The sequence below is a fragment of the Pempheris klunzingeri genome, chromosome 17, assembly GCF_042242105.1.
Source record: "Pempheris klunzingeri isolate RE-2024b chromosome 17, fPemKlu1.hap1, whole genome shotgun sequence".
NCBI lineage: Eukaryota > Metazoa > Chordata > Actinopteri > Acropomatiformes > Pempheridae > Pempheris > Pempheris klunzingeri.
Window position 1 is genome coordinate 22,290,060 of NC_092028.1, and position 20,551 is coordinate 22,310,610.

General features: G+C 47.6%; 1 protein-coding gene across 1 annotated transcript; it reads left to right on the top strand.

Moving 5' to 3' along the window:
* The first annotated feature begins 367 nt into the window (after positions 1-367).
* Positions 368-18,917, top strand: LOC139216416 (disintegrin and metalloproteinase domain-containing protein 11-like). The gene is made up of 26 exons (XM_070847519.1): positions 368-563; positions 1,184-1,368; positions 6,145-6,221; positions 6,578-6,644; positions 8,299-8,381; positions 8,548-8,611; positions 8,718-8,778; positions 9,246-9,436; positions 10,197-10,268; positions 10,461-10,627; positions 11,743-11,827; positions 11,951-12,041; positions 12,713-12,764; positions 13,344-13,443; positions 13,623-13,694; positions 13,792-13,884; positions 14,615-14,695; positions 14,786-14,836; positions 14,917-14,980; positions 15,279-15,384; positions 15,589-15,708; positions 15,808-15,976; positions 16,381-16,492; positions 17,258-17,348; positions 18,621-18,638; positions 18,877-18,917. Exons 1-26 carry the CDS (start codon positions 503-505, stop codon positions 18,890-18,892), a joined length of 2,349 nt encoding a protein of 782 aa, XP_070703620.1. The 5' UTR covers positions 368-502; the 3' UTR covers positions 18,893-18,917.
* Positions 18,918-20,551: the final 1,634 nt, after the last annotated feature.

Consider the following 20,551-nt stretch of genomic DNA (forward strand, 5'->3'; position numbering starts at 1 on the left):
GCTGCTCGGGATGAGGGAGGGTACCACGGTCCCACGTGTCCTCCTCGCCGCAGATCCAACGCATTTCTCTTCGCATCCCCATCCCTTCGTTTCCGCATACCGCAGATTCACACACCACACACACACACACACACACACACAGCCTCATCCGTACACCCGTACGCGCCCGCGCAGCCTTGCGGAGCTGTGCACCCGCGGTGCGCACTCTCCGGTCCCTCACTGACCGTCTCCGGGCCCGGATCGATCACCTCCGCCATCGGCCTGCGTTATGATTCATTTTTCTCCACTCTGATATGCAAATCCAGGTTGTCAGTAGCGGAGTTGGCCGGAGCTGAGAGGGGGAGAGGAGAGGGGGAGAGATGAGAGGACGCGCGTCGTCAGATGTTTAGCAGATCCACTTCGCCATCGTTTCTCCTCTGCGCCTTCTGCTCCTCTTCCGTCGGCAGGCTTCGTCACGTCTTGCGGCTCTCGATGCTGTAATCCGGGGGAATATGTGAAGATCATGCGGGCGCTGTGGTGCTTCATGGTCTTTGCTGCAGTGGGCGAGAGGCTTGCGGTCTCAGGTAAGAGAGAGAGAGAGAGAGAGGGAGAGAGGGAGGAAGAGGAGGGAAGGGGGGGTTCGGACAGAGAGCGGGAGCAGCCTTTTTGTTTTCCTCTGCATCCACATTTTGTCCTCCTGCAGCAGCGCTCCTGTGGCCCGCTGCTGGCCCGCTGCTGGCCGGGCTCTGCTGCCTCTCTGCCCGCTGGCCTGGATGCGCTCAGCGATGCGGTAGATTTGCTGCATCAACACATTTCCATCGCAGCCTCTCTGCCTCGAGCCAACGTCCCCGCGACCATTTCACCCAATAAACCTCTAGAAAACACTGTGATGGAAATGATCAGTCACCACTGAACTGTGCTTCACAGCCTGATCGATGATTTTAAGCTCCACAGGCCCTGAGTGTGTGTCAGTCAGGGCGTTAGTCCACCAGAGGAACTATTAACACATGTTGTTCTTATGGAAACAACCCTGATCATGTGCTGCTCACTGATCAATCAGGTCACCTAATCACATGTACATCACTTTCAAATCAACTTGTGTCCTTTGCTGTGCCGCTGCCAGGTGCAGTGGGTAGTCTCAGGTGTGTGTCCCCCCTCCACCTGCCAAAGCCCACCATGAGTGTCCCTGTTGTGCCGCGTGCAGGTGTGGACAGGAGCCCAGTGCAGGATGGAGGCACGTGGGACTGGTTTACCCCGGCGGGGCGGCCGGACAGCGGGGACGCCGTGCTCACTTATCCGAAGCGGCTGGTGCAGCAGATCGAGTCAGAGGAGGAGCTGGTTCGTGACCACCTGGATACCAGAGTGAAGAACGGCACCGGGGACTCCTCGGTGAGTGAAGTCACACTGATCCCCCCCAATTCTGCTCACTTATTCTGGTTATTTCCACTTTGGAGCCCTCAGTTCTTCGTGTTTCCCACCCTGGTGATCTTATTTGGCCCTTCACAAGGTTTCAGGGGTAATGTCTCTGCGCTTTGCTTAGAAATAAGATTCATTATTACTTCACATGTCACAGGGAGGACTGGAGTGAAATCAGTAAGTTCAGAGGAGCTCTGAGAGGCTTCCTGACTACAGAAGATTCAGTGCTGTGGCTCTGTAGCAGGTCTGTGTGGGCAGATATGGGTGTGACGGCACCAAGCCAGGCTGTTCTGCTGCTGCTGCTGCTGCACAGGGCGGCATCTCTGCACAAGTGCCTGCTCCTCCTGATTGTGACCCAGTTAGTGTCTGAAGAGCTCCACGGTGAAGAAATGTCAGCTGGATGAAACGCAGCACGGACGCGTTGTTGTTTTACAGCTGTTTAAAGCCACATCTGGCAACCACCCCTCCCCTCCTCCCTCCCCACCTGCTTTGTATGCCGTGCAAACACTGTAGTAAGAGTGCAGTTAATCAGAGAGCTGCTTAAACGTCCGTGTGCGTGTTTGTAGTGGCCCTCATCGCCAAAGCTTCGCCCCCCTCCTGAAATATTCAGCCATCATGTCCGATCATCCGGCTGCCGTGCTGAGCCCCCGACTTCTTCATTATTCAGTGGTGTGTTGAAGTGTGTCTCTATTAATTATGAAACAGGCCTGTGTGAGAAGTGCTGCATGGTCCAAGAGGCTTCAGCTGCCTCCCCCCTCCTCCTCCTCCTCCTCCTCCCATCATGCTGATATGATGAAGTTCATATAACTGTGATCACAGAGGACACACACACACACACAGAGTCACGTGTGTGTTAGTGTGCGTTAGTGTGTGATGAACATTCAGAACCACATCTGTACCAGACTGAGCCACCATCCTGGTCCGGACCTGCTGTGTTTTGCTTTCTGAAATATTTAAGATGCTACGAATGAGGGAAGTCACACATTTGGAAGCAGCAGGGGATGATGAGGCAGTGGTTTTATCTGACTGTGATCATTTAGTTTAAAGAACACATTTGTTGATTGATCAGTTTCTCATGACTTGTCAGAGATGAACTTCACCCACCTGTGCGACCAGTTCCCATAAACAGTGAATCTATTAGTTTGTCAGCCACATTGTTTAATATTACTACCAATATGTAAGAATTTATATTGATGTTATGCTAAATTTTCAGTAATTCGAATGGATGATGTGATCGAAAGCTCCAGATCAGCTACTAAAAGGACCTTTTGGTGATGTTTTGTCTGAAAGGAAATTTAAATTACAGCTTTTTAAAGCAGCATCAGGGCTGAACAACTGGTTGAAATACTACGAAACAGCAAAAATAACCAAGTGAAATATCCAAATGACAGAAAATTTGAAAAACATTTTAACATTTGAAGCTTCAGAGACGCTTCGGCCCACAAATCAGATTCTGCAGGCGTGAGGGGGACAAAAGTCATCTTCATCATCTTCATTCTTACATTATTTCACTGAAAATGACTACTCTCACTAAAACCGTGACTCATATCACAGCTGCAATATCTGAAAAAAAGTTGTGTCTTTGTTCGTTCTTCTTGTAGAGCTCAGAAAAATCTCATTTTGCAGACATGCAGTTAGTAACCAGAACTAGGCGCCGGATCAAATGACTGTGGCCTGAAAGTGAAAGCACTGGGTGAAAACTTTAAGAACAAACTAGAAAGTGCAATTCCTGGAGAAATTGCAGCGTGAAATTGAAATTGCCGCCGCCATGCCGCTCCGCCGCCGTCACGCTGAGATGCTGCTCAAACATCAGTAATGTGCTGCTGCTCCTCTCGTGCTCCCTTAGTGATGGTACTGTTGTCATTGGGATGACACACCACCCCGGGTTTTACTTTTATCAGAGTGATAAAGTAACTACAGAGCTCTATTTTCTGAATGGGTGATCTCCATATCAGTTATCACATCAGTAATTACTTAATTAACACACACAGTTTGTGTTTATCTGTTTAAAAACTGAACACACGGTGAGGAGACACTTTTACCGTGAGAACTTTCCGACTGTCCCTGAATGCCCCTCATCGGAGCTCTGCTGGAGCTCTGTCTTACAGAGATTCTTCACCTCTGAAAATGCAGGTTTTACTCAAACCAGTCCATGTCACAGCCATGGAGTGCAGACCAGTGGAGAGAAGAGAGTCTCCTGAACACGTAGATGTAATCTGAGGCCTCTATCTGGTGAAATGAGCGCTTGCTAGCAGGTCAGAGAAGTGTTTCTCTCTCCCTCCCTCCTCTGTCATTTTAACATGGCAGTCAATGAGGCATTCGGTCGGTGCTCCCGTCGCTCCGAGGCTCGTGGGACGCACTGCGTACGTTTCTGTGTGTTGTGAGTCACATGACGGCGTGTCCAAAGACTTAAGCTACATTTTGGGCGATAAACTGTGACTGTGGGTGAAACTGTTCGGACAAACCAGCGAGTTAAAGACAAAAGCTTCAGGTGATTTTCCCGCTCGTCACCGCTCTGGCGATGATGTCACCGCTCTAGCAATGATGTCGCCACATACACACTCATGTAAAATGAGAAAAAGGAAGGAGAAACTTTATTTTTTTAAAAGACGACTGTGGTGAAATGGTGAACGGCACAAAGGAGGTAGAGGTATGTGCCGAAAGAGGGAGAGATGATGAACGTTATAAAGCTTCAATGGAGTTTCTAGCTAAAAGCACGAAGGAGCTGTGAGGGCTAGAAGTCGGGTGAAGAAATTTCAGATTTAGAAGCTACTCTCCATTCATTCCTATGGGGAATAGCTAGAACAGGGGTCACCAACACAGGTCACCCCCAAAGGACCACATGAGTCGCCCCCCACAGGCCTGTTCTAAAAATAACACAACTCACCAGTGATCACACTTGCATTCATATAGATTTGAAAATGACAATATCTTAAAAATAAAATAATTAGTTTAGATAGTTTTAGGTGAACTATGACCTCTTCGAGTTCAAAGTTCAAAGGTCAGTGTTGTGCGCATGACAGAACTTTGGCGCTCGTGCAGAGTAAGCTAGCGGGCGCAGCGGAGATGAAGGAGCTGAGTGCGGTTTCTAACCCAAAAAACATGGTAGAAAAAAGAAAGAAGGCTCATCATTTTCACAGTGAGTGGGAGGAAGAGTTCTTTGTTACTACTGTGAAAGAAAACTGCGTGTGTCTCATTTGCGGGGCGACGACAAAGCGGCACTATGTGGAGAGACGCTTCACTACGGGTCACAGAGCTAGCATGCTAACTGCCATGCTAACTAGCATGCTAACTGCCATGCTAACTAGCATGCTAACTGCCCACCGGGAAGCTACGGGCAGAAACAGCCCGTGAGCTGAAGGCAGCTTTGGGTAAGCAGCAGTCTGTTTTCACCAGGCCGGAGGAAAAATCCCAACAAGCAGCCGAAGCCTCGTTTAGAGCTCCACATTTTCAAACAGATACCAGATGTTGTCAGGGGCAACATGGCGGTGTCATGGCAACGGTAAATAAAAATATTGATTTTTAATTGTGTTCAATTCAAAAGTGTGTTCATGAAATGTAAACAGATATAATTTTGTTAAAAATGCCGCAGATTTGTTCATTAGTTTAAAATGTGGTAAGATTTATTTAAACTTATGAAAGTTGATTTTTCTTAAACATTAAAATAATTGATAACTTTTACAAACATAGTTGATGATGTGTTTAAAGGCTCTTTGTCAGTGGGAAGTGAAAATGGAACATTTGTTCTATGAAATTTGTAGAAGTGATCATCTGAAAATGTAAACAATTGCTGAGATTAATAGAAATTAAATGTGTAATATTGATTTTATCTGTTTCCCACCTTGTTAAGTCATTGTTGATAATTATTGTGAGAAATCACTAACGTGATCAGTGTCTTCACATAGATGAGTATCATTAATCATTAATAATAATATATAACTAAAGGCAAACTGAGCTCATTTGTTATTTCAGAGCAGTGTGACAAACTGGTAGCCCTTCGTCTGACTCAGTACCATGAAGTAGCTCTCAGTTTCTAAAAGGTTGGTGACCCCTGAGCTAGAATATATGACAACCGAGGAAACTCCTGTGGTGAGTTTGGTTTGTTAAGCGCCATAAGAACAGTCCCGTGATGATCAGGAGTTTAAAGGCCGTGGATCAGCGTCTCTGACAGACGCCACGCTTCAGCCTCTCCAGCCAGTAGTAAGAAATCTGTTGGAGGGAACAAACGTGATGCATTTTATTGTAAAAGCCCGGTGATTCACTGCAGCCTGGTTCCTCCAGACTGAGATCAAAGCCTCGCTGGCACAGCCCGAGCTGCTGAGGACACGCACTGTTTAGTCTGCAGTGAATCTCTGCTGAATGTCTCCTCACCTCGTCAGCGTCGGCAGCCGTCCACGAGGGACGCTGGCACAGCTTGGCCGAAACGTAGAGCGTCCCGGTGAAGTTTCCCCTCCTCCTGACGAGCCTCTCTCCATCCATCTCCATCATGCTGGCAGCCAGAGCTGATCAATGGAGACTTTATCAATCATAATATTTCAGCTGCTGAGATGCTTTTAGAGCGTACACACACACACACACACACACTATTGATTCTGTTGAATTATTCATGGCACTTTTCAAAATCACTCTGTGGCTTTTACAGAGCGACACACTTCACCACCACAGTTTGGTTGCGTGTTAGTTTTTCAGACACCAGATCTGTCTCTGTCACTGTCTCTGTCACTGTGCTGTTGGCTCTTCTCTTCCCAGCCTGTCCACTTGGCCCAGAGCTGTTTCCAGGTGGAAGCCTTTGGACACACCTTCACTCTGGACCTGGAGCTCAACCAGTCAGTATCACCGTCCACAACCATCAGATCATACCTATCAGCGGCTGCTCTTCATTTACTGCAGCTGTCCTCATTAGCATTTCCCCGCACTTTAGCAAATGCACTTAGCGCCTCTATTATGTTACACGACAAGACGGGGAATACCAGTGTGACACACACACACACACGGCTGCATGTTTATGAGGTTCCACTGATTTTATTAACGCCACATGTTAATATGTTCGCTTATTCTTTGTGAAACACATTTAAGGGGAGAGAAAGAGGCGGAAAACACCCCCAGTGAAACCAGTTTTAATTACATGGTGATGGAGCTGATGCTGCTGCAGATATTCATGCCATCCCTCCTGTCTTTGCAGCCACCTCCTGTCTTCAGAATATGTGGAACGGCACTTTAACCAGGACGGCAGACCCTCACAGTCGGTGGTAAGAGCGTTGGCGTGGGGTGGGCGTGTGTGCTGACGGGATTTTAGTGAGTGAACTTGTCTTTTGGCAGCGAATTAATGAGATGACCAGAGCTGCAGTGCAGCATTCGCTTCTTTGGTGGCAGAAACTGAGACTTTGTCATATTTGACACTGAATCCTGGAATAAATGTAAAGTTTATTAGCTCATTAGATTCACTTACATTATTCCTTTGTGTCATATGTTTCATTTTAAGGTAATCTGTTTGATTAAAGTCTCACTTTAGAAACCAAATACATGTTTTTATCTTTGATGGCAGCTTTTTTTAAGTGACTGTTCCGCAGTTTGATCTCATCCTCCCGTTTTATCTATTTATGGAAAGTGCTTTGTGTGCTCTCTGCTTCAAAAGTAGGCTGCCATGTAACTATTAAGATTATGTACGTTGCTGTGCTCCACATACGTGGGCTTTCCTGTCAGCGGTGTGTGTTCGTGCCTCTCTCAGCCGCTGGAGAAGAAAGGCAGCGGGCGGCCTGTGGCGAGAAAAGCACAAGCTCAGAGCACCAGTGAGGAGATAACAGGAAAATGGATGATAGCCATGACATCTGACGTGATGTGAGCTTGTCAGGACCAACAGGAGGAATGTCGCTGCATCCTGCTCGCCACCAGCGACGGCTAATATATATATATATATTTTTTTTTTCTGTACAAATGTGCCACTCACTATCCCCCCCCCCCAGCAGCCACCCACCCACCAAGCCAGCACTCCATGTCCCCACCCACAATCCCTCCAAACTCTCCCTCGGTCCTCCTGACCAATCGTGAGCCTGTTTCCATAGCAACCAGTTAGCTCAGCGGTGTCATTAAGTTCTTGGCAGCGAGGAGAATGAAAGAAGACCGAGAGGGAGGGAAGAGCAGCAGAGAGAGGAGGAGGAGGAGGAGGGAGGAGGAGGGAGCATGAGGAGTAAAATGCCAGTTAATACAAAGACAGGGCGAGCTGTGGCGTCGGGGTGGGGTTATTTTGGGCGTTTGTGTGTCCTCACGCACAATCGGTTTGTTCCCAGACTGGCAGGAGTCCGAGGACGGAGCATGGAGACGTGTAGTCAGGCCAGACTGTCGCTCAGCTGGACGGAGGCGTCACGTGACGCTCCTGATGCTACTCCTGGACGTGGCAGGTGTGATGCACGTCAGACCAGTCTCTGTCCTCACGACCCTCCTATTTCCATTCAGAGCACCTTTGTGTGTGCGCTGCAAGGCCGGGACACCCCGCCAAGCTCAGTCTGAACCCAGGTGTACCAGTGTTTCTCACTTTTCTCACCTTTCCTGGTGGCTCTGTGACCTCATGAAGCGTTAGCTGAGGACGACAGACAGGGTCAGGCTTCTTATGAGGCCTTCCTCACTCTGACCTGGTGTGTTTCAGTGTCGCTCCATGCTCTCACATCTAACTATGCAACAATAGGAGTGTTGATTTATTGAAGAGATTCTTACCTCCACCTCTGCTGTCAGTGGAGCAGAGCAGGATGGAGCAGAGCACAGGACACAAGTAGGTCACAAACTGCGCCACAGAGGCTGTAGTGGGGAAACAGGGAGAGGGGAGCCGCCTGTGCAGAGGCTGTGAAATGTGTCTGGAAAGCCTGAAGTGTGTCAGTAAAGGTTGTTGAATGAAGCGTGCGTCCACAGGGAGGGGAGCACTGCTACTACCAGGGACGGCTGCGAGGGTTACCAGAGTCCTGGGCCGCGCTCTCCACCTGCCACGGCCTGTGGTGAGCCTGACCGCAAACCTTTTTGTATAAAACCTCACACAGGTGCTCATGGTGTTGACGCCATGCTGAATGTTTCTGCACACAAATTTACTGCTTGATTTTTTTTCAGTCTTCTGTCCCTTCGTGCTCCACATCTCACCGTCTTTCTCTTCCTGTCGGTTCCTAGCGGCATGTTCTCCGATGGCTTCTTCTCGTACGGGATCGAGCCCGTTCAGAACGGGAGCAGTCGGGTAAATGATCTGTTTTTCTGTTAATAGGAGCATGTTAATGGAGACTAGATGCTGACTTTGATCTAATCCCTAATCTAATCTGTCTTCTGGATGTCTTCTGTTCTAGGATGAAGGTGCTCACTTAATCCGCAGGATGCCTGATATCAGACTTTCCCACCACTGCCCAGGTACATAAATGCATCTAAAGGAAAAACTATTGACACTCTAATCACATCAGAATATAACGGTGCATGTTTTTGCTGTTTGGCTATTTACACCCGGTCCAGTCACATAGTATGAAGAACGATTAATTCCACTGAGGAGGGTTTTTTTTAAATCTAAATTGACTTTTAGATTTGAGTTTTCTTTTATTATTATCAGTTTTCAGTGGCAGGTTGGTTAGGTTTAGGAAAAGAGATAAATAAAAGTCAAATATAAATTGTAAGGTGCATTAAACACAAATTCTACCTTTTCCAACGTACACCTGGGTGTAAATATCCTCGTTAACTGCTGTTCTCTGGGTACAGATATCATCTTCGTTAATCAAACGCTGACAGTGAGATGATGATGATGATGTTTGCGTCACCTACTCATAGCTGAAGAAAGGAGTAATGTTGCTCTGACGGCATGCAGCGCTACTTCTCTGTGTGTCCAGACTGTGCAGGGAACAGTGAGTGGGAAAGCAGAGGAGGTGATGGTGACGACGACGACGACGACAGGCCGGATCAAGCGAGGCGGCAGCAGGTGTCTGGGGTGCTGCGGCGAACCAAGAGATTTGTTCGCAAGCCCTCCGTCCAGACTGAGACCAAATATATTGAGTTGATGGTGGTCAACGACAACGAGATGGTGAGTTTAAAGTACGGTCTGCTGCTAATTATGTGGTCGTCGTCCAGGGAGAGTCTAGACCACAGAGGCCGTCCTACAGATCTACCAGCACCAATCAATCAATCAGTCTTTATTGACATTTTATAATAAACGTTCTCTGCAGACACTTTTCATACAGAGCAGGCGGCTCTGGTTAAAAATGAACATCCCCACTGGCACTAAAACAAGAGAGTAGTTAAATATTACGTTAATACATAATACTGCAGCGACAGTACTCACAACACCCAAAGAGCCCACAGAGCATCTCTACACCGCTCACCTGTACGCTTTAGAATTTATTTTAAAATGTATCGATTACTTTCAAAGCCCCTGATTATATCTCCGATTTATTGACGCCTTACGAGCGTGAATGAAGTCTGAGATCCTCCGGCAGAGGAGAGCGACTCTGAATCTTCTGTCAGATCTTTTAAAAAGGCACTTTGTCTCCTCCTGAATCAGTTTTCTTCTGTTTTTACTTCACCTGCTTTCACTGTGTACACACAGTACACACAGTACACAGTACATACAGTACACACAGTACACACAGTACACAGTACATACAGTACACACAGTACATACAGTACAGTACATCATGTCGTCACATTCAAACAAAGTAAAGTTGCTTCATTTTGAGCTGCTCAGTGAAACATATAAATTTATGTCTCATGTCAGGATCCTTACAAGTATATAAAGTGTGTGTGTGTGTGTGGTTGTGTGTGTGTGTGTGTGTGTGTGTCCACAGTTTGTACAGCTGCGTCGTTCCAGCAGCCAAACCAAGAATTTTGCCAAAGCAGTGGTCAACATGGCCGATGCGGTAAGAGCTTTGTTTGTTGGATTATAATCCTCCTCCTCCTAAACTCTGAGTACACACACTGCCGCCTGCCAAGGTGTGTGTGTGTGTGTGTGTGTGTCCCAGACAGCACACACTCCTCCGCTCGCTGAGTGTTCACCGCACAGGTGTCGTGCTGGAAGAGCCGCAGACTGACGGGATGTTTTTGGTCTCCAGATCTACAAGGAACAGCTCAACACGAGGATCGTGCTGGTTGCCATGGAGACCTGGACCTCTAGAAATATGATGCCAGTGGTGGAAGATCCATTGATAACGCTGCAGAACTTCATGAAGTACAGGAAGGACAGCATCAAGGAGCAGAGTGACGTCGTCCAGCTTTTCTCGTAAGAAACTCAAGCGTGTTGAGGATTACACTCGTGTGGCGTTAACCCATAAGAACCTGCGGTGACGCAGGTGTACCACACCTTTTGAATATTCTGGAAATGTCCCTTTACAGCTTTTATCCTTGAATTTAACTCCAGAAGTCCTTCAGTGTCAGCTACTGGACGTCCTGGTGTCTGTCTGATTAAAACAGCTTGTTTTAGTTATTAGAGGGTGAGTTTCAAACTCTAATCCTGTCCTAGATTATATTAACCCGTCCTGACCGGATTTAATGAAAAAGTTAATATGAAACAGCTTTGAAAAGTAACGCTGTGACATATTTAACATTTCAGATGTTGGACAGTCGGGGTAGTATCTCAAAAATAAGTTTAAGTAGAATTATGGGGGACATGAAACAGACTGATTGGACCACAAGGAAGGAGAGAAGGGTTCTTATGGGGTGAGAGACCCAGTAATACTTTGCATTATACAGCCCATTTGAGGAGAGTCTGAAGATTAACCTCACTTATATAGGACTATCCAACACATGGAAGGTCAGGAGGGTTGAACATAGAGCTATTAAAAGCATACATGCGTCCTCAGTTTGTATCAGGTACGGATTGTTGTACTTCCTTAGCTGTTATCACACGTCCTGCAGCTCCTGCTACCTTAGGCCGTGTGTTTGGGACGTTTGTGATATAATGTTGGTAAAAAAGAAAAACCTGAATCCTGTTTGGGGTCGTCCCTGGCAATACTGGGGTATCCAGATCTGATTTTTTAACATAATTAGCCCCCTCTAGCTGGAGATCCTCCACCTCTCTGTGAGATAATGTCCGTTCTTCAGGGCTCCTCAAAGATTTAAAATACACCTCTTTTGACTAGCATACTAAGGAATTAGATCCTGATCCTAGATTATCAGCCTTCCACATCTTTTCCCACCCTCCTTTCTCTCTTTCTTTTATGTTTTGTTTTGTCTCTGGTCGATTTTATTACTTACTTTGCCTCCATTCATCCATTCTACTGCCACTACAGTGTATTCACATCATACTATTTTTCTTTTTTACTAGAAATTTACTAGAAATAATCACTTGAAATAAATAATAAAAGTAAATGATGATTTGTCTCCTGTGCCCCTCAGAGGACGCACGTTTCACAGCAGCCGCAGCGGGACGGCCTACACAGGAGGAGTGTGTTCGCTGACAAGGGGAGGGGGCATCAACGAGGTGAGCAGCACCTAAACAGGCTTTGTTTCCCGTGAATGAACACGTTTCCCTTAAATGGTGGTTTCACCTACACGTTAACGCTCTGCTGCTGCGTGGATTCTCTCTCTTCTGTTCTCGCTCCAGTACGGGAACGTCGGCGCGATGGCCATCACTTTGTGCCAGAGTCTTGGCCAGAACATCGGCATGAGGTGGAACAACGCACGCAACTCTGCAGGTAAAAGACAACAGGAAAGCCTGGTGATGCCGGGGGGAGGATGGAGAGATCAGAATAAATGATCAAAGAGAGCAGGGTCAGCGTGGCAGAGCGACCGGATGGTGTATGTGTATGTATACATGTGTGTGTGTGTTGGTATCCCTGTCCAGCAGACCCCTTCTGTAATTAGACTTCTCCATTAGGTGATTAGTCACCTGCGTCCGAGAAGGAGGGGGTGGTGTTTGGAGCATTGCTGCCACTGAACAATGGGCTCAGTGATTAATGGTGAGAGCCATCAGGTCCATTATTCACCGCCGGGACAAGAGCCCAGCGCGCACACCGTGCAGCGGCTCCACGGAAACCAGTTTGTTGTGTGTGTGGATCATAAATCTTCTCGTCACAGCTCGGGTTGTAAATGCTGATCACCGCGTTATTTCTCTCCTGTCAGTTATTCAAAGCGGGGGCTGAAGGGATGGGGGGCAGCACTTTGACCAGCTGTTTGAAATGATGTCAGGTTTCTTTTATTATCTTAGTTTGGCTAAAGATGATGGTTAGGGTTAAAATAATAAGTCAAATACAGGCTGCAATAAGCACAAAATATCCTCTTTCTAACAGCAGAACAGCGTCTGCCTTACTTAATTCACCGTTCCCCCTCTGATCTTTGCTCTCCTTCCTCCTGGTCTTCCTCACAGGAGACTGCCGGTGCCCCGATGCCTGGCTGGGCTGCATCATGGAGGACACGGGGTAAAGATCCACATCACAGCACTCTGACATGAACAAAGACAAAAACAAAACCAAAAGACACGACACACCTGAAAAGTGCCCCTCCTCTCTGTTTGTTGACATCAGCAGGACTGTTTTCCTGTCGCGCTCCCACGACGCTGCGATGTGTTCCGTTCATTTCACTCAATTAGACAATTAAACACCTGTAACAGAGACAGCTTTGACTTCTACTCTGTCTTCAATGAGCCACGCCGGTGGTTACCACAGCTTGTAATTGGCGCTTTAACCAAATGAGGCATCAGACATCAGCGTGACGACCACCGTGTAAGAATTCAAAATGAGCTGACAGTATTTACTACACGGTGTGAGTGATTTGGATTTGGTTCTCGTCACCAGATGGAACAATACAGATTTCAATTATTCATTTGAGTAATATCTTACTACAGATGGTAACATTTCTGTCAGATTGCAAAGTGATGGCACAGACACCCACAGTGGATCTGGCTTTCCTCACTGGCACAAAAGCATTGTGCTGTTTTTTATGTTATTCTTTGTCATGTCCTGGTCTCGATCTGTGTGTGTGTGTGTGTGTGTGTGCAGATACTATCTCCCCAGAAAGTTTTCTCGCTGCAGCGTTGATGAGTACATCCAGTTCCTGCTCCAGGGGGGCGGGAGCTGCCTCTTCAACAAGCCCAACAAGGTGAGGGCCGCGTGGGGACGTAGGACGTGGTGAGAGGAGCCGCACATGAGCATCATTACTTCTAGACTAATTAATTATTCTTATGACATGAACTCATATTTACTGACAGGACCAGCCTCTCGTCCGTCTGTCTTCCTCTGAGGGACGTGCTCACGTGTGTCCATGTGTGTCTCTTTCAGCTGTTGGACCCTCCAGAGTGTGGGAATGGGTTTGTGGAGCCCGGGGAGGAATGTGACTGTGGATCCCAGGTGGTGAGTGCCCAGTTGGACGCCGTGCTCGGTGCAACACTGTGTCCTTACTGCTGGCTGGAGCTGAGCTGAGGGTTTGTTTTCATGTCTGTGGCTGCAGGAGTGTGCCCGTAGTGGAGGAGCCTGCTGCAAAAAGTGCACACTTACTCACGATGCCATGTGCAGTAACGGACTCTGCTGCAGCGGCTGCAAGGTGAGTCCACCTGATATGTTTCTAATTGTTAAAACAGCTGTGATTTCTCAAAAACAAGTAGGGGCTGAAAATGAGGAATTAGGAAAGAAATAACTGGAGTTAGTATATTTATAGTTTTATTTTTCTGTCGGCGTGCGATGGAATAGGCTGTGGACAGAATAAAACATCCACCTTCTTCATTTTGCTCCAACCAGCAGGAATAAGAAATCCGTTCTTGTTCTCTTAGAGAGTCAGACCTCCAGACTGGTGTGAGACCAGCAGGACGTCCGGCTGGTTCCAGCAGCTGAGCTGATCCTCCGGCGCCCTGCTGATTTCTATAAGCCGAAATGAAATGCTGAAATAATTAAAGCTTGTGTTTAAATGTGTGGGACGTTCAAAACTCAATTTCTAACCGCCTGCCTCATATTCCAGCCCATTCTCTGATATGACTATGCCTTTAATATTCGCTCTAGTTTTACTCTGGTGGATTATTATTATTAATTATTAACAGTGTTGCTGTTATGAGCATAGCGTCCTCTGTGGCCATTAAAACAAGTGTGATGGTTTAAATAACGACCCTCAGCCTCAGCTGCTGCCCCAACTGTGTCCCAGTATATGAGTGTACACTACTTCTAAGTTTAAGAGAAGTTAAACTGCAAGAAAACTTGTTAAGCTTAAGACATTGACACAGGAAAGCACCTGTCTGATCGCCGATATAACTCACCTGGTGCTGTTTTATGCTGTGACGTAGTACGAGCGGAGAGGCGTGGTATGTCGAGACGCTGTGAACGACTGTGACATCCCAGAGGCCTGCACCGGAGACTCCAGCCAGGTGCAGTTCACCGTGTGTAACTCTGGAAAAAACGCACGGCGAGATCAACCCAGAGTATCAATAACTTCCTGCTCTTTCCTTCTGTTGCAGTGCCCTCACAACGTCCACAAGCTGGACGGCTACATGTGTGACAGCAGTCAGGTGAGGCCCGTCCGAGGCACCCGTTCTGGTCCGCAGCTCTCTCTGACGTATACATGATGGTTGTTTTCTCGTTTCTTCAGGGGCGCTGTTACGGTGGGCGGTGCAGGACTCGTGATGGCCAGTGTAGGGGACTGTGGGGTTATAGTAAGTATTCAGCACAGCGCAGGTCTCAAGGTCAGGTCCTGAAGGGGTTCGTTTTGTAATAATGACGCATTCCACGGCTTTGTACTAAAGATATCAACGATTTGACACAAAATACTGACTTAAGAATTGAAAATATTACCTCATGGCGTGCAGAAATAACAGTTAGTCGTAGGGTGCCATAATTGACCAACCAGGGTTCAGTGATCAACAAAGCCGTGTCATAAAGTCAGATTATTGTGTTCATGTACTCTCACTCTCCTGGCGAAGGTCTAATTCGTGTCTCTGGTCGCCCTCCCAGATTCGGCGGACAGGTTTTGCTACGAGAAGCTGAACGCTGAGGGCACAGAGAAAGGAAACTGTGGCCCGGGTCCTGAAGGCCAAGGCTGGCTGCAGTGCAACAAGCCGTGAGTCACAGCGTCCTGATATCCTCATAGAAACTCTAAGTCCTTTGTCATAACTGGATCAAAAAGAAAATCACCATCCATGGTCCAAATCTCATCTTCTTGGCTTCAAAGTTAAACTTTTTTCAGCTCTCATGAACAAAAAGAAGGGAGATCTTGTGCCTCCAGCCTGAGTTTGATGTGCTTTCTTCACTTCTTCCCGTTTAGGGATGTGTTATGTGGCTTCCTCTTCTGTGCCAACGTGACAATGAAGCCAAAGTTCGGAGACCTGCAGGGTGAAGTGACCAGCTTCACCCTGTACCACCAGAACAAGTACCTGGACTGCAGGTAAGTGGGTCACATTCTCTGCTCCGGTACAACTAACAGAGCGTTGTGTCCCTAAACGTGTAGTTCTGCCCCTCCTCTCCCACCTGACACATCACTCAGGGGGGGCCACGCCCTGCTGGAGGACGGCTCCGACCTGGGCTACGTGGAGGACGGCACTCCCTGCGGTCCCAACATGATGTGTTTGGAGCGACGCTGCCTCCCAGTGGCGGCGTTCAACCTCAGCACCTGTTCGGGATCCAACTTTGGACGCATCTGCTCCGACCACGGGGTAAAAAACTCACATTAACTAATAAAAGGCCTTAAATTGGATTAAATGATCTTAAATTTGGTTTTAAAAATGTGCTGAATGCTGTAAAATGTCCTCAAACTCACTTATTTAATAACAAATCAGCTTCTCAGCTTCATTGATGTTTGTGACTGTAAGACAATTATGATAAATATCATTGAGGACAAATAAAAAAATAAATAAATGTGTTTCTTAAACATTAAATGTGTTCTGGCAGAACCTTTGAACACAAGAGAGAACTTCAAATACAGCAGAATGTGGAACCTTTTGTTTATTAGCAGCTATTGCACTTGATGTTCATCTCTGTCTCTCTCTCCCTGTCTCCCTCTCCCTCTCTCCCTCCCTGTCTCCCTCTCCCTGTCTTCCTCCCTGTCTCCCTCTCGTAGACCTGCAGTAATGAGGTGAAGTGTATCTGTGACAGGGACTACACGGGGAAAGACTGCAGTGTGTTTGATCCCATTCCTGAGCCGACGGTCCCGACAGGCCCAGAGAAGAAAGGTCCATAGCAGCTCTCAGCCTGCCGTCTCTCTCTCTGTCTGCCCCTCATACCCCCCCATAGCCTCCACCATCATCACTGTCTGTAGTCTCTGTCTACAGCCTCTGTCTGTGGCCTCTGTACGTAGCCTCTGTCTGTATTTTCTGTCTGTGGCCTCTGTCTGTCTGTAGCCTCTGTAGGCTCTGTGCAGTGTGTCGTCCTCAGACGAGAAGAGAAGTCCACCTGTGGATATTTAGAGCACACAGTGTTTTCCTTCCTGCTGTGTGTGTCTATGTGTGTGTCTGTGTGTGTGTGTATAGATGTGTGTGTGTGTGTGTGTGTGTGTAGATGTGTGTGTGTGTGTGTGTGTGCTGCCGTCCTCAAGTGTCTTCCTTACTTTCTTGCAGTCTGCCAATGACACACAGCTATTGATCAGCTGATCAGCTGCTCCCCTGAGCTGAGAGAGCAGCAGAGGGGGAATGAGAACAAAGTAATGAAACTCTCTCTCCTTTGTTTTGTAACCGTTGTCTCCCTGACCTCCCTCGCTCACCCGCCCGTCCTCCCACCTCCACCCCACGTGCTGGTGTCCTCCTCTTCCTCTTCATCTCTCTGTCTGCAGGTATCTCTCTCTCTCTCTCTGTCTCTCTCTCTCTGGTTGATGTTGTTGATGTACAGTGTTGATGCTGTCCTCTGACGTGTGTTTTTTAGTGGTGTTGTTTTGTTTCTGCCCCTCCTCCTCCTCCTCCTCCTCCTCCCCCCCCTTCCTCCCCCCTCCTTCCTCTGCGCAGGTCCCAGTGGCACCAATATCATAATAGGGTCCATCGCAGGTGCTATTCTCCTGGCAGCTATAGTCCTAGGGGGAACAGGATGGGGATTTAAGTAAGAGTTCTGGCATGCCTTTGTGTACCTGTCTGCTTCTACCTAAAGGAACCCCCGCCCCTCCCACTCTCACCCCCCTCAAACAGATGCCCGTTTGCAACTCGTCGTCCAGCCGGGGGAGGAAATGGGGGAATCTGAGCTTAACCGTGCTGAGAGCTTGAAATCTCTTGGCGTTAAAGTCTGTGAGAAACATCCCATCGGTTCTTTCTGTGTGTCGGAGCTCGTTTTGACCACTGGGATGAAAAAAAAGATCATTTTAAGAACATTTTCACGAGAAACTCTCTCAAATTTATGACTTGATATCTTCTGTCCACCTTCTGGACGGTGCAGGGGAAACAGACACGCATGGCGATATGTTGAAATGGAGTAAAATATATAAAATAAACTGCATTATTATGATAGAATATAACATCACATGTCCTCCCCGTGTGTGAGGGAGCTACGTAACATCTTTTATAAAATCACAGACAACAAAAAGGACGGCAGTATTGTCTTCTGATTTTACCGTCCTGAATAATAATCCCCACTCTGCCGTCTGTCTTTGAACGCAGCGTAACTCATAACTCTTTTTCTTTATCCCGCTGGTGGAAATGAGCTTCCATAGTTCTGTTTTCTTTGGTCGAATCATTAAACAAGCCTGAGCTCCGTCCTGCAGCTCCCCCCACCCCGTCACCCCCCTCTAACACGGGCCCAGCTTTTTACTGTAAAGTCAGGAGATGTTCATCTGCCAGGAGCCTCTGCAGCTCTTCTCTCCTTTTAATTAGAAACCAGTGACGCCTAATGCCCCTAATGCTGAAGTGCTTCCTCTGCACTGCTCTACCTGTGCATGCTCGCTGTCGTTCACTCCTTATACTCTGACCTAAAAGGACTGCCCCCCTGTGAAAAAGGCATCAGTCCTTTTAGGGCTGGACGTAAGTGTCTGTGCATGTGTGCATGAGCTGGGGTGGGGGGGGGGGGGGTAGAGTTTCTGCTGTAGCGTCTCGTCAGACTCTCGGAGGGTCGGTGCCATGACTGCTGTAGACCTGCTGCATGTGGTGTCATCACTATGATGTGATGTTAGAGGACTGATGTACTGCGGTTAGAGTTCAGTCAGTCTGACGTAGGAGAGAAAGATTTGATGTTATTCGTACTAATTCTAACTCTTACTGACTGATCTTCATGCAAGAGTCATGAGACGCTTCTGAAAAGTAGTTTGTCTTATTGCTCGTTAGTTTGTCGCTGATGTGTCCTGACATGTTGTCTTTTCTCCCCATGTGTGCTCATGGGATGCAGGAACATTCGAAGAGGAAGGTATGACCCTGCAGGATGATGATGATGATGATGTGATGTGCTGTCACAAAAACATCTTCTCCCATCTTATCAGCACGGCTTCTCGCTCCCTCATCCCACCTTTAAAAGCCCTCATGTTTGTCTGCAGTCCCACAGAGTTCCCTTTAGGCTCCCATCATTTCTCCATCTTCTGTCGCCTGAGCAGCGAGTTTGTGTTTGTTCTTCTGTCTTTTAATCTCCATTTTCTCGTCTCTTTCAGATCCGGTGGAGGATAAGATGCCCGTCTGTCTTTCTGTCTGTGTCCTGTCTGCTCCTGTCTTCCTCCTCACACTGTGTCGTTTCCACATCGGAGAAGAGGGGAACAAAAAAAAAAAAAAAAGTCTTCCACTCCCGTCCCAAAATCTCTCCAAAACCTCTTCCGATTATCACTTCCCCCACGCCCCCGCCGTCTGTCCCCCCCCGCCCGCCCGCCTGGCTCTGTCCTCCTCTGGGCCTGTGGAGCTCCTCTCACCATACCAGCCAAATCATACTCGCGTGGCCGCCGCCGCCAGCAGGCCGCTGAGGACGGTGTCCGGGCCACTCCTGGAGCGAGCAGGTGGCTCTTCCTCCAGCGCGCCGGCTCTACGAATGTGCTTCGGTGTCTGTGTACCTCCTGTTCTCACATCGTGGACAGAACATATCAACGGTGGACCAGTTTAACATGAGAGATGTCTTTCCAATGCCTGCCTGCCTGCACAAACTAAACTGTCCACCAACTGAGTCCACAGTTCAGTGTTTGACGAGCACACAGACTGGCTGTCTGACAGACCGAAATAATGTAAAAGCAGCTGAAGAGTTTCTTTTTTTTTTTTTCCTGAAGGCACCGTTCCTCCACTGGGTGCATCTCACAGTGGACAGCTGTCTGTTTTATCCTCCACGTGGATGTAAGTGACGAGAAGCGGACTGTCGTGTTTTCCAAAGAGGGACTGAGGAAGAACTGATGATCATCTTACAACACGGCGGCTCAAACACCAGACTGATCATTTATGTTCTTTGTTATTTGTTCTTTTAACTTGAGGCGTCCTACCTGCCCCTCCCTCCCTCCCTCCCTCCCTCCTACCACCACTCTCCACCTCCCCCCTCCCCTACCCACAAGTCTTCAGGTACAAAAAGGGAAGCTAGGCGTAATGGTTTTGGGATCATTTTAAACCACTCAACTTTGAAGCAGCAAAGACCGTAACTTAGTGTTTTCAATCACAGACTGACCAACGTACATTCCACTAAATCCGTCCGTCCGTCTGTGCGCGTGCTCACGGCTTTCAGGCCCAAAGTTTGTACGCTTTTTTTTTCTTTTTTTTGGAGGTTTCATCTGTACCACGAGCGAATGGTCGAGTGTGAGAGATTTTTAACGAGAGGAAGAATGTATGCGTGTTTCCATTAGTGTTAGGGGCAGTTAGTGTCACTCCTCCTATCACAGGCGGGTTTTTACCTCTAGAATATCGTCTCTTTCTACAAGCTGTTGTGCGCTGCAGCCATGGCACCATTAAAGGCAGCACATTAATAAAGAGTCAGAACAGTTTTTATGTCATGTATCTACAGAAAATGAACACTAGCCAACTGTATGCACACCTATTTGTAAATATGTGCAAGATATACTGAATGTTAAATGCACTGTATGAAGATTTATTTAAGAGTTGTGTCTGTTGCAGCAGACGTACACGGCTGTCACTCAGCCTGCATCTAGAAATCTCTCCTGTAGTCCGTGCATCTTTAAACGGGGCGCTGTTGGCCCTCTTCTACCATTCCAGCTATCACTTTAATGTCATGAATGTTTTGTACATTAGCTGATGGCCCTGAGCCCCGCGTGAACGACCCCCTCCGCTGTAAATGAGATTAAAGAGATCTGGTTTGGGATCCAGGAGGCAGCTTGTCTCGAACCGTACGTGTGTGTGTGT